At 37.5% G+C, this 14,320-nt stretch overlaps 1 protein-coding gene across 9 annotated transcripts in view; it reads left to right on the top strand.

The window, feature by feature from the left end:
• Positions 1 to 14,320, top strand: part of ADGRL2 (adhesion G protein-coupled receptor L2) — a 390,203-nt gene that overhangs the window by 330,557 nt on the left and 45,326 nt on the right. For all 9 annotated transcript variants that reach the window (XM_065657083.1, XM_065657085.1, XM_065657084.1 and 6 more), the window contains one exon: positions 8,859 to 8,968. In XM_065657083.1, coding sequence (XP_065513155.1) covers positions 8,859 to 8,968 — 110 coding nt within the window. The remainder of the gene's footprint in view (positions 1 to 8,858; positions 8,969 to 14,320) is intronic.

Below are 14,320 nucleotides of genomic sequence, written 5' to 3'. Positions count from 1 at the left end.
AGTAGGGCATCCCATAGCGATTTCCCATTTCCCTTGTTAAAAATGTGATCATTTTTCTATATGCAAACTGCAATAGGTGAACATTTTTATAAATAATTGCTCCTAATTGATACAGGCTATAATATTTTTTTAATTATCCAAGGAGAATGCATGTGTTAAAGTTCACTTCAGGTTGCCCCCACCACACCCCCAATTTGAAATTGTCCTCATGCTGTCCATTGTACAGGGAAACCAAAGAACCCTATGAAATCATGTTGCCTCAGTGGCCAGTTCTGTAAATTACTAAGTCTTACTTTCCTGTTAGAGCAAAGATATGTTTATGTTCAATATGCATTTCTGCAGACAGAAGAGCTGTTTTAAATTCAGGAGACCCACAGTGAGTCAAGCTGAATTTGCGTTGACCTGGAGGTCCAGTCAAAGCATGAGCAATAAAAGTGTACCAAGGCTTCTACATTTCAGAAGTTGCACTAACAAGTCACACCTGTCATTTGAAGTACCTTGTTTTAGTAATTAAAGTGGGTGATTTTTAAAAATTTATTTAAGATCTGCGCAAATTAATGGGAAGGATAAAGCTACATGTTTCCAATATTGCAGTTCTTCAAGTTACTCATTTAATAATGACTCAGAAGCTGTCTTAAGTTACATAATTTTAACTACATTATGAATATGCTAAATGCCAAGCCACGGATAAAAGATATCAACACTGCTGGAAAAAAGAGTTCAAAGGGTTTTTACTCTTATCCTGTGCTCTCTACCTGGGAGTCTCTTCTCCAGCAAGTCTCTTGCAGTGTTATGCCTGAGGATCAGACACTGTGCTTCAGGATTTTCGCTTGGATTTCCTATACACTCTGCTCTAGCACTGTACCTCAGAAATAAATGCCCCTTCATAAGTCTCTGATATTATTACTCAGCCCTGTGTTTCTCCCCTGAAACCTGCTCAACCCACAAGGCGTGATGCTGTGCTCACGCTCACTCAGTGTGAATAATCTGTGTAAATTGCTCAGATATTATGGTGCTGCACTACTAAAGTTTCATTACTAAATAAGCATAGCCCCAGGCTATTTATTTTGTCTAAATGGTGAAACATTTAATTGGATCTTTTGAACTGATTACTTTTCAGCAGTGCGGATCTGCTTGGCTTACTTGGTGTACTAAAACATGCACTGTCTGTAATCACATGCTGCATTTTGCTTGTAAATATGCTCACACATAAATAATATGGCAAGATTATGAATATGACTTTATTTCCATTTCTTCTTCCTCAGGTAGGGTTGCATTAGAAATGTTTTCTCTAAAAAGCAGGTCTCTTCCACTTCATACTGTTAGAAGTATGGGTTTGGCTTGCACCTACGGAGACCTCACCAGGAGATTGTTCCGTTTACTTTGCACACCTCATTGCATCTTTTAATATCTAGTTTTCCTGTCCTTGCTTTACAGTCAACTCCTCACAGACTCTGGTAGTTCTAGTAGGCCTTTCATGTACATGGTAGAAAGAAGTGGGGATAGGAAATGGGATTATAAAAGCACTTAAAAAACTACCAAGATAAAGCAGGAATTATGTATTCCACTGGAATCTACGTTTGCTTTTTCTTGGTTTTTCCCCTTCCGATTTTATGTAATGCTTCAGTTTCAGGTTAACGATAACCCCATAACAACAGCATTTACACCAATAAACAAAGTACTGGAACAAGAATTAATTCTAACAAGAAAAAAAAAATCTCTGATGTGAGCTTAGGTATAAGTGAGAAGATTCATCTTTTTAACGGTTACTGCTTTAAATTTAAAGAACATGAATACTAAAAGGCAAATGGGTCATTACTAAATGTATTAAAATTGTGAGAGGAGGTTGAAAGCAAGAAATAACTGTTAAAATACTTTGCCATACAAATCTGATACACATGCATTGACAGTGAATCAAACTGGGTAATCATAAGAAAGGGCCTGTGGGAGTTGCATATTTTCTGTTGTGTTTTATTGTCTATTTGGAGTTTTCATCCTTAATGCGTCTGCGTAGACTCTCACAAGATTACATTGTATAAAGAAAACACAATTAAATATTATTGCATATTTATTAGGGAAACGGAAACAACGCTGTGGTGCACCTTGTTCTACAATATTAATTATATACCATTTGGCTTCCTTATGTCATGTTTACTCAATAATTAGGGAGATTCAACAAATCATCAATATTATATTTAAAAAGAAAGTAGAAAAAATCTTCTCAAGTTTTTCCCCCACAAATATTTTTGTCCAAAGCCACTAGGTTTATTGCTGTAGTGGTGACATTGCCAAGGGTATAGAAAATCCCAAGGCTGGATTGTTTTCAAACCAATTTCTAGCATGCCTTACAGCTTTAGTGGTCACAGGAAGATCTCCAACATTTACACACAATACTTATGGCCAAATTCTGCTTTTGTACATGCTCATGCATCTCCCATTTTTTTCTTAGATTATGAAAACGTGTCTGTCTGCAGGGAGCCGTGGCTCTGTAGGGATGCGTGGGCTCACTTTTCCCACGCGGGCAGGGCTGTGCTGTGGCTGGGGGAGCACGTGGGATGTGGCAGCAATGGCCAGACAATGCTGCTACAAATCAAGGCTTTATAGCAAGGCTGGGTCTTTTTATCAGGTCTTTTTTTCAGGCTTTGGTTAGGCCCAATTTGCTAACTCATTAGGTTTCAGTATGTAATAATGTATTTCTTGTGAGGTGAATTTGAAACTCAGGATTTAAATACATTCCTTCAAATAATTTTATCTACTGTGGTATGTCTGTGTGCATATGTATGTATCTATACACCCCTAAAATAAATTATGTGTTCTCTGGCTATTTTATTATGTAAGTTTTGTACATACTTTCCAAGACCAAATTAACAAAACATAGCATTTAAGTAATATCTGGTATCTTCATACATATGTAACTCTGAGATTAGTAACAGGAGTGGAGGTCTAACAAATATGCATACAAAAGCAGAAGCATCTCGTGTGGCAGTTGTAGACCATTAGGAATACATATGTAAAGACAGCCATTTACTCTGGGTAAAGAGGTGCAAGATTTTTTCCATTTAAAATATGGTGTTGTTAAAAGTCAATACACGAAGTGTAGTCATCCCACATTCCCATCTCTCTTTACTCAGACTGCAGCTTACCCAGGGTGAATAAGGAACAAGAAGACCATATGGAATATGTAGTGCTACAACTCAGAGTTTACGTGCTTCAAGTGGTGTTTAAGCAGGTTGCTGCAGGCGATATGCAGGAACATGTCATCATGCTAGCTTTTAAGTATTTAATCAATATGCTGAAAGAGAAATATTGTCAGATCTGACTCAGAAGTTTCAAAACATACTGAGATAGTGGTGGTTTTCTTTTTTTAATGTATTGACAATTTTATTGTAAATGAATTTTATTTATTATACATGGCTTTATACTATTTTTTTTAAGTGAAGTACACGTGACTGTTTTCTGTGTTTGCCAGTTTTACCTTACTTAATGAAACACTGCATTCACAGGAATGCAGCATGAGGAATACCCAAAATTATTTTGATAGCCCATTTCTGGCTAGAGATTGACTCGTATCCTTTTCAAAATAACATTGATGTTTCTTTTATGTTACTATCTTTGTCAAAGTTATGTATGCAAAACAAAAGCATTTGAGGGATAAATCGTAATGTGGACATTACTTCCTACGTAACTTTGCAAACCACTTTGAAGGGAACTGTGTGTATCTATGTGGCTGATGTGACTTACCCATAAAGGCGACCCCTGCCCTCAGTCAGTCTGTTTGATCCACGTAATGCTAACGTCTTTCCACAATCTGCTGCTCAAATTCCAGTACTTCACTTTCTGGTCCAGTCATGATACACTGCGCTTTTCATTTTAATGCTGGAGTATTTGTTCAAGTCCATAGATTTTGCATTTTTAATCTTCCTTAGAACAGTGGTGAATAATGGCCCTTGGCAGGAGATAATGAAATTTTCTTAATTTATATTTTCAAGCAGAAGCTTCAATTGAAAATGGCATCCTATGGCCTGGAGACATAGCTCTAGTGCAAGTTTCAGGGGAGCTGTAATAATAATGCAGTGCCAGTGGTGACGGGGAATGATAGGACAGTGAAGAAGTAATTTAAGAAAGAAAAGAGAATGTACCAAAGCTTTATTGTAGCATATCTAATGATCTGCTGAAGATTCCCAATAGCTTTTGGAGCATGACAGTAGAAACTAATGTTATCTTCCCAAAGCAGAAGCCACTGCTTAATCAGCAGAACAAGATTATTGATTAAAACACCTCACACAATAGATTGCACATGGAATCTCATCTCCATACATTGCACGTGGAAAAGTGCAATAATGAACATGAGATAATAAAAAAAAGAAGCAAAAGCAGTTTGTTGGGAATTGTACAAATCAAGATTAGAGTTGAAATGCAAACAAATTGTCATGGAAAATACAGTCGTCCTTAAAGCTGAGACCAGGGGGTGGATGCAGCAGGGACGTGGCTACACCGTGAGCAGGAGGTACTTGCTACCAGCCTTGCTGGAGCTGCTTCTCTTTCCTTTTTTTCATGTATTCATCTGAAATGTGAAAGGGCCATTCCTCATTTGCACAGTCTTCTTCCTGAGTTGAAAGGAGTTCAGACATAGTACCATAACTGCTAATTAAACACTCCATTTGATTTTTAGATTGCTCCAAGTGATGCATCCGCATTATGAAAATGCAACCTTTCTTCATTCATACTAAAATACTGAAAAAATGGGTGTTAAACAACTGCTCCTTGCATTGTGAGAATAGTGATAGTTCCTCCCTTTCCCCTTGCCGAACTCTTGCTGCTGCCAGCACCAGAACCTGAATTATCATTCCTTTGGTGCTACAGTTAGTCTTTTCCTAAGTAGGGTTTCAAATTTAATTCATATGTTACCTTTTCTAAATCAACTGTTACTGAATTTGTATAGAGCAGGTCTGCTTTATTTCCTTGTAAATGACAAAGTCATTGTATCATGAATCTTTGTGAATATTGTGAATGTCTTAAGCGTGAAGATATTTCTTGGTGTGAGATCATATGAATGTTAAGATTTTACATAAACCTCTGAGAATTTGCATATTGTAACATATGCTAGAGACTTATGTGGTTAACTAGATTACAGAGCACTTAAGTGGTACTTAAAACCTACAAACACTAGATTGCAGCCACTGGACCCCCCCCCCCCCTTTTTTTTTTTTTTTTTTGTATTTTTGTTATGACTTCTTGAATTTGCAGACTTTATTTCCACTACAGTCTTGTTTTGGAGAATCCCATGAAGCAGCTGCACTCAGGCATTGCCCATTGCAAAGAGGAATGACAATGGGTCACAGGATTGAGTTGCAGGCTGTAGCAGTCTGATATCCTTGTCATTGGGCGTAGCGTTTCTAAGGGTGAAGGTTTCTCAGAATGATGAAGCTCTGCTATGGCAGTGATGCGGTAGCTTTGACAGTGTGTAGCCATGTAGGATAATCTGCTGGTTAGTGCTATTTTATGGAGAGTGAAGTATCTTTTGTCCAAAATACCAGAGAGAATTCAGTGTTTCTTGTCTTAGAGAAGGTCAGCTGAAACCTTTGTGAGTTTGTAAAATGGTCTTTGAAGGCAGCAGCAGAACTGTAGGCCAGTAACTAATAGAGAAGTTAGTATCGCTAGTTTACAGGGGAAGGGGAAGAAAGAAAACCAAACAAAAGAACAAAAAAACCCCCCATGCCAAACAAAACAAACATGCAGCAGACCAGACTTTCATTTATCCAGAGAACAAATTGCAGTAGTGTACATTCCTTGAATTGCTTGTCTCAGAACTATCTCTACAAAGTCCACTTGCTCTTCATCTCTTCTCTGTAACTCATGAATTGGGATTGACAGCTGCTGTAGTTGCTGTCGGGTGTTGATGAAGGTTTCACTGAAATTGAAATTTGCCCACTAAGTATGTAAAAAATAGTTACCTGAAATTTCAAGTTTTTGACATACGAATATCTTAACCAAGTGTCTTTAATTTGAAATCTCAGAGGTTTATAAAATCAGAACCTTATTGGAAATTTAGTCATGTTTTATAAAACGCAGCTAGCAATGGAGCAACATCAGTGATGTGGATGTAAAGAGCTACGACTTAAAGCACAAAGACATGTATTCATTAAGTTATCCAAGTAATTGCACTTCTTGGGGAGGTGTTGGTGGTGTGCTTTACAGCACTGCTGTGCACTGCAGCAGTGGGCACAGCTCATTGGTGTGGAATTGGGTCTCTGTCATTTTGGCCAAAGATGAGCCGAAGGTGACCATCTACATAACAGGTAAAGTCTTGCATAAAAGAAATAGTCAATAGATTTTAGGTCAGCATCTTCCTGTAAATGTCACTCAGTGCCTGAAGTTTGACACTGGCACTTACTGTATGAAGAAAAAAATACTGCATTTTCTTCTGAATTACTATTAATATACGTCATTTTGATACAAGCTAGCATGAAATTCTTCTCAGTTTCCTGACTGATGGCAACCTTATGAGTCTTTCACTGGGGGAAAATGAAAGAGAAGAAAACAAATTTTCATAGGGAGGCAAGAGTCCATCTTTTTCATAAGATTTACAAATGCTGCTAGTAAAACTTTTTTTTGACAGCTAAGTATGACCTTCATCAGTTTCATTCTCAAGCAATTTCTCCCAATATGTATCCGTTTTATTTTGTAACAAATCAATATTTCTCTCTTAATTGCCACTTATTCAAGTGTAAAATGAAATTTTCATACAGCTCAAAGCTGTGGAAACCATTATACTGAGTGATGCACTACAAAAAAGTCTTTTTGTAGGAATTATTTTGGCTTCAGCATGAGGTTTTTACTAAAGAGACAGAAAGAAGTTTAAAGAAATTAATTACAAAATCTTACATCCAAGGTTTTCTCATGTTGGTTAGTCTGGCCTGAGGTATGTGGGGCATAAAAAACCCATACGGGGCTTAGAACAGAGGTGCCTTTGAGGTTTTGGGCCATGTTGCCTTCTGCTGCTTCTGCAGCCTCCTCCTACACAGCACACACGAGAGCAGCACCTTGACCCTCGTGTGAGCACGAAGAAGTGGCTGTATTGTACACTTCCAGTATTACACGTTCAGTACAGGGATTTTGTCTGCAACTTGGGAGCAGATTTCACCACCTCAGCATGGGTCCAAAAGCCATCGGTTACATCACGCTTGTTCCAGGCTCCTGAACAGACCGCGTGAGCCTTTGCAGGGGGTAGCAGTGCTGTTGCCAGTGGTGGGGGTGACCTGAGCGGTGGCTGTACAGGAGACCTGCCTCAAAATCCCTCAAAGTCCCTGCCACAAGCAGCACGGAGGTGACAGGCAAATTCCTCACCATCCATCTGTCCCCATGGTTGTGCTTGTATACAGAAATACTTGGCTATTTCCAATTTGTTCTGCAATTATGAGGCTTATGAGGCTAGAAAGAAGTAGTTGAAAAAACAAGAAAAATTAAGAAAAGAACAGAGAACGGCGAAAAGAACAGGGGAAAGGAAATTATAAAGTCAGAAAAGTAGTTGTTCTCGAGTTTGCTCAGCAAAAGAGGCACAGTATGTCCTGACCAGCTCTGTGCAAATTTGATTTGTATATAAAAAGGAAAGTGATTTATGTAAGAGTTCTTCAAGTGTGTTTACCTTTAATGAGGTAGTGTGAATTATTCTTATACCTGTTGGCAATGTACAGCTGTGGAAAGCCATTGATACAAGATAGATTATTTTAGCTTGGGATGTGGTATTCAGGGAGTGTGGGAAGTAGTAGGGCAATAGAGAAGTTGATGTACAGCTGGAGTCAAAGGCTAGACTATTACTTAACTTCAGACTTCTGTTATTCAGTTTGCTGACAAACAAAACTAACCCTTGAGAAAATCAGCCAAGCTCTTTTTCTTTTAGCCACCAAACTCCCTGACCTTCTCTTTCTTTTCTTCTACTTCCTTCTGACTATTTTGTCTGTATTATATTTTGACCATCTCTTAAGGGTTATGTGATTATTTTCCTATTTTTAACTTCCAAGCTTTTTTTTTTTTTTCTGGAAAAATGAATAGTGGTCTAAAGTCTCTGATTATTATTATTTAAAAAAAAAAGAAAAACAAAACCCCACACCTTCGAAAATCATTGAATTCAGTAGACCCTTGTGGTTAGAGGCATTTTAATAAAATTCTTCTTTGTATCAAAATGCACTGCCTTCCATATCATATATATGTTGCAGTATTTAGTCTTTTCTAAAATACATTTTAATTAATTTTCTTGTAGTTCTTTTTAACTGTTTCTCTTACTTTATCAGTCATTCTTTACCTCTTCCTGTAACCTAATAGAGAAGCTTAGAGTGCAGTTGCTCTTAAATAATTAAAATAGAAATGCTAATGCTCTTTGTCTGCAATAACTCTTCCAACCAAAATCATAATTTCCTTGGATCACAACAAAAATGTAAAAGCATTCACCAGTATGTATATCTCTAAAGACTGAGGGAATTCCTCATTTGTGTTATTGTACATTATTGAAAATTAAACATTTTCGTATTTTGTATTATCTTTGCACTTTGCTTTCATTTTATTGAATTAGTAGTATCAAATCAGTATATATTTGCAACAGCTATACCTACCAGTGGGAATGAGTGACATTTGAGATAGCATCAATCTCTAAATTTAAAAGTATAAATCCTGAACTGAAATATTGTCTTGACGCCTTATTTATGGCCTTTGACTGATCCAGTATTAATTAACTTTATTGTCTTATGGATTGGACTGCCCAAGTGTGAAGTGAGTTAACACTGCATATAGTACTTTAGTATGAACTTGCAAATTAAATGTAATTTTAAATTAATTAGCTTTGCTTTCTTTTCCCATTACAGGTGCAACAACCGAACACAGTGTATAGTAGTTACTGGATCAGACGTGTTTCCTGATCCTTGTCCTGGAACATACAAATATCTAGAAGTTCAGTATGAATGTGTTCCTTACAGTAAGTATAATCTTTTTATTCTTGTTCACTTCCTCTGGCCCTCACAATTAAAGCTGGAGTGCTGTTACATGGAAAAGCAGCATATGTTTATGGCCCATGGACCCATTATGCATGCAGAGCACTTGCAGACTAGGGCCTCCAATTAGCTTCACCAAGTGTGGAAGGAAGCCATGGTGTGATGCTGGCCAAGTGTCTGTCTGTGTTCTTAAGTGTTTGGCTTTTAAGGCTACTGTTTTTCCAGAAAACAAACTCGAATTAGCTATTCAGTAGGCCAGATAGAAATTTGTACTTTTGCCCGCTACCAGTTGCTGACAAATTGGCTTGGCTCACAGACTTCTAAAGCAGGAATTGACTTAAATTTTAATCATGATCTACTTGAAAGACTACCTGCTGTTGTGGTGACTTTGGGTGCACGGCAAAACCCAACACTGACTCTCCAAGGCAAATGCCCCAGTTGGGGGACATGATAAGAGGACTTTGCGCTTCAGGGGCACATTCGTAAGTGAATGCAGATTCAGAGTGAATAATTCATCAGGAAGTTACTAAAACTTGGTTCTTAAAAACAATGGGGAAAAGAGTGAGAAATAAGTGTTCACTTTTTATGTGAAGAGAAAATATGAATTGTGCCTCAAATCAGCTGCAAAACCAGGATTTTTTACTGAAATCGTACTGAGGTAGAAGAATTCGAAGTCATGGCTACTTCAGCAGTTTTGTACTGTATTCTTTCTAATGCCAGAATTCACTACCTTGAGACATACTTCTTATTTCCTTACAGTAATTAATGCTTGTTTCATTGACATGTATGCATGCTTCTAAAAGTTCTGCAGATTCAACACTTTTAACTGGTTTTGCTTTCTTGTAAGGTCATTCTTTGCAGTGACTTCTCCCTCGTCCTGTAACTCAACAGAGCAATAGCTGTGTTTGCAATGGAATTTGAGCAGTGCACTGATCGTTCCCTTAAGTTATTATTAAGTGTGAATCTCTTGATCTGCAGTAATCCTTAACCAAAGTCACATTTTCTGTTGGTACAGGAAACAGGCCAGGTCTGAGATGCAAAAACACTGTGGTGACAGTATATATCCAAACCCAAAGGAAATAAGTTTGGGCATAAGCAAAGCTATGTCAAAAGTGTCCATGCTGGTTCCTCCACAGTTTTAAAATTTAGACTTCTTAAACTGGAATGCTACATTGTACTGCTGTACCACATTGAACCTTCACTGTTGTTAAAGGCCAAACACAGACCATCTGTTTTTTCTTCATTTCTGCTGTGTCATTGTGAAATGGTTGCTTGCTGATTTTTTTTTTTTTCTGTACCATTTGTAGGATTGGAAGCCTACTGCATACAGTGATCCCTAGTACCATTCCTCCTGTGTGTAGTATTGGTGGCTTGTTGTTACCGTTCTTCTCGTGCCACTTTTGAGGAGTGATGTCTCACCCCAATCTAACCAAAGTTTTGTTTCACAAAGACCACTTTTACTTTAGCACTATTTTCATTCCCAAATTCTCAGAAAGAGGGCAGTGCATCTGATTCCAAACCATGAGGTCAGTCAAATGACAAGACGTCATGTTTCCAGTTCCAGTAGGCTAGCTCATAGAGAAAAAGTGTAATGCAAATAATGTTCAAACAATTTTTTATGCTGCTTTAGGAAGACAAGTATGGATATGTTCTGCTGATTGGGTATTGCTATCTACAGGAATCTTTTCTTTTCCAGTTTTCAGAAGTACAGTGCCACAGCGCGGCCTACCCTGTACTCTAACATGTAGTTATTCTACTTTTGATTTTTTTTTTCTCACTGTCAATTGCATTGATCTACCCTTTGAATTACTTAATTCTGTGTATATCATAACTCAGGATTCTGGATACTTCTTGTCTTTCCAAGTCTATAAGTTCTGGAGTTTGTCAACTGCAGCATGTACAGCGATGACACTGTGCCCAATTCCAGAACTGTACGAGGTATCACCTCTCATTACAAGCAGTCATCAAAAAGATTGCCAGTTAGTAAAATCAGTTTTGAAGTTTGATTTCAAACCACATTGTGCGTCAGCAGCAATTTTGATTGTTGACCATCTTTCTTCCCTGTCCCACAAAGCCTATCCTGGTATTTTTCCAAGTCTCTTTTTTTTGACGCCTGATAAACTCGAGTTATCCAGCCTAATTTTTTTTTCCTTTACTTGTTCCAGTGCTCCGTATCTAAATGTACGGAATGACTGAAATAATTAGGTTTGCAGATAGCAGCTGTCCCAGAATAACAGACTTGTTAGGAAAGTAGGCGAGGCTTTTGTGGGTCTAGGAAGGGAGGTTTTTAGTGATCACAGCACTACTAACCAAAGTTCAGTTATGGTTCTTACTGTTTCTGAACTTCATCTTCAGTTACTGCAAGACTGCAAAACTTGCTGTGTCTTGCTGTGACGCCTTTCAGTCCATGAGCGATTACAAACAGCAACCATACCAGGTTTTGTGGTGAACGCTGGGAGTTCTTACACACTGGAGTTGGTGTCATCCTTGTACAAAATGCAGTTTATGAACTCCTCTATGTCTTGCTGGCTTCCAGAAATACATAGCTGCTTTGCTGGTACTGGTGGAGCTCTCTCTGGGTTCTATATTCACCGCCCTCATAAGAAAGTACTTAATGAAAAGCTTATTTTTTTGCATCTTAAAGTGTAGACCTGTTGCTGATGTTTTCCTGATGCTCTTTAGGAAAAAAAAAAAATCTATTGAGATACTCAGTTGAATCTTCAACAGAACTAAAATTCCAGAGAAATTTGACTTAAGACTTAATAAGACTTAAAATAAGAGTGTCATTGATTAAATTACAAAGAAATTGAGAGTACCATACTTGACATTTTTCTCAATTATGCTGCACAATATATGTTGACACTTTGAGTAACAGAAGTCAGCCCTTTTATAAAGAAGAATATCAAAAGTACCATTTTGTACATCTGTGCATTTTTATTTTAAGACTTTTCCGGTCTCAGGAATTCAATAGAAAACATTTTAAGTGTTTTATTCTCTGTCTGTATTGATTGGACTTTGCAGCATTTGTTTATTTCAATAAGCCCATCTGTCCCTGAAAAATGTGCAGCTGTACACCAATGCATGCAGAGCAGACGTGCCAGTAATGATTTCAGTTATCCCTATCTTTTTTCCCTCTCCTATTACTAATTCTATGCAGGTACAATATCAATATTGCTCTTTGGCGAGGAATAAACTCATGCATAAAAGTTCACAAACAGAATCTTCTGAAAGTTATTAACACTGATCGTGAAACCCAGAATTCAGCTCAGAATACATCTTGTGTTTACTTGGATAACTCAAGAATTACAAATTACAGAAAAACAAGTATTTTGCCTAAAGATTTATAAATGAACAAAGGCCAGGAAAACTACTGCTCATCTTGAGAATACTTACCCCCTCCCACTCCACCATAAAGTTTTGGAATTGTTCCCTGTAGAAATGCTAGATCAGCTCAGCCAATACCATTCTTTCAAAATAATAATATGTAATTTTGTTAAATGAAACTGAAAATCCAAAACTTCATATGAAACATACAAATACATTCTTCAGGGTAATACTGGAAATGTAATAGCTGTGCAAATAGTTTTGATACACTTCCTTGGTGTCAGCAGCTACTGTTACACAGATTGGTCCATTTGTCATTTTCCAGGTCATTTTATGAAACTGAGAGAGCATACTTCAAAGGCTACTGAGTATATGAAATAGATTTTATTGCAAATAATTATTGGAAAGCTATTTACTAGCTGGACTTCAGCTAGACGCCTTCCTGTAATATGTTCCTTAAAACTTCCTTGGGGAAAAATTGCTATAGTAATACAGCGTTGTTAATCGGGTTCGGTTTATATTTTCTGTGTACAGTGGCGGGATGGATACTTGTTTTAAACACTTAGCATGACTGTCCTTGCATACTAGCTTGCTGTTTCGGGCTTAGTTGATGATGGTGGAGAATATCTGAATGAGCTAAATGTTATTTTTTTTCTTCTCTTTTCCTCTTGCTTACTGTGCTTTTGCTTCTTTTTTCTAGATGTTTTGCTTATTCCTTCTAGTCTGATTTTACAGTTATAGACTAAGAAGTGGCAAAAGTTCTCAAGATTAACATTCAAGAAAAAAAAATAAATCCTAAGGAGAGCTAAAGGATGCAAGCTGCTTTCTTTACAAGAAAGAAAAGCAGAGGAATGTCTGGGGCAAAGATGGGGGAAAGTTTAATAAGCACACATCTAATTAATATAATATGTATATGTGCACTTGCACATATATGATAAATTTATGTGTCACTTAAAAACCAACTTGATAGCTTTATGCTTTGAGAAGAAGAAAAGTATGTATAGCATGCATTAGTAAAGTCATTCATTATTTATTCAGGTTCACTAAGTGAAGCTACATGCCAACATATCTGTATTGCCTCCTTAATCTACTAAAATGATTGATCCGTGTTCACTTGTGTAACCGTAGAATCTCTCTCCTGCTAGGTTTTCCTGTTGTCTGTTTCTCTTTATCCAATATAGTGCAGTTCTTATTCTCCCTATATTTAGCGTCTGTTACTAATTTAATCTCTAGATTAATAGTCAATTTATGTTAATCTTCTTTCTTTTTTCCTTGCACTTTTTTATTTTCCTTCCGATGCTTAAAATAGAAGTGGAGCAAAAAGGTAAATAACGTATACAGTCCAAACCCCAGCTCCTTGTTATGTGCCTTATGGATGTTAACCTCTTCCCTTCCCCTCCCCACAACACTCTTATATTATGATAATCAGCAGGATCTCATAAGTACACCTCATAACGAAGTCGACTGTTTGCAATAAAGTGACTTGGCTGCTTAAAGTAGGTGGCGGGGTATAGTTTCTGAAATACTTGGGCTGGAGGGAAGACTCCCTTGCTTTTTTCTCTCCCTTTCTCTTCGTCTTTCTTTCCCTCTCTTTCTCTCACCCTTGGGTAAATTCTTGTTAATCAAGTGTCATTTTGCCTGGCTTCCAGAACCCTCTCCATAGCATGCCATGGTTACAGGGTTTCCTGGTCTGTTTCATTCATTGCTTTGGTTGTGTTTTGTTTTCTCTGCTCCTAATTGCTTTCTCTATATACCTGATGATTTGTTTCATTCCTTTATTTTTAATCGAGGCACCTCCTTTTTCAGCCTCACCACTTCTTAAAGTTCTAAACAAGTCGATGTGATTTTTTTTTTTTGGACTGAAATGACCTAGCGCACTGCTGCACACCAGTTAAAAGCTCTGGAGCGTTAATGCGTACTCACTAAAAGTCTAAGACGAAAATGCAAGAGTAGCTCTACATTTTCAGCCGTCTGTGTATGCCATTGAGCCTTGGTCTGTACTAGTGAAAACA

The sequence above is a fragment of the Caloenas nicobarica genome, chromosome Z, assembly GCF_036013445.1.
Source record: "Caloenas nicobarica isolate bCalNic1 chromosome Z, bCalNic1.hap1, whole genome shotgun sequence".
Taxonomy (NCBI): Eukaryota; Metazoa; Chordata; class Aves; order Columbiformes; family Columbidae; genus Caloenas; species Caloenas nicobarica.
The sequence above is the reverse complement of the archived record's forward strand: the minus strand, read 5'-3'. Positions and strand labels throughout refer to the sequence as shown.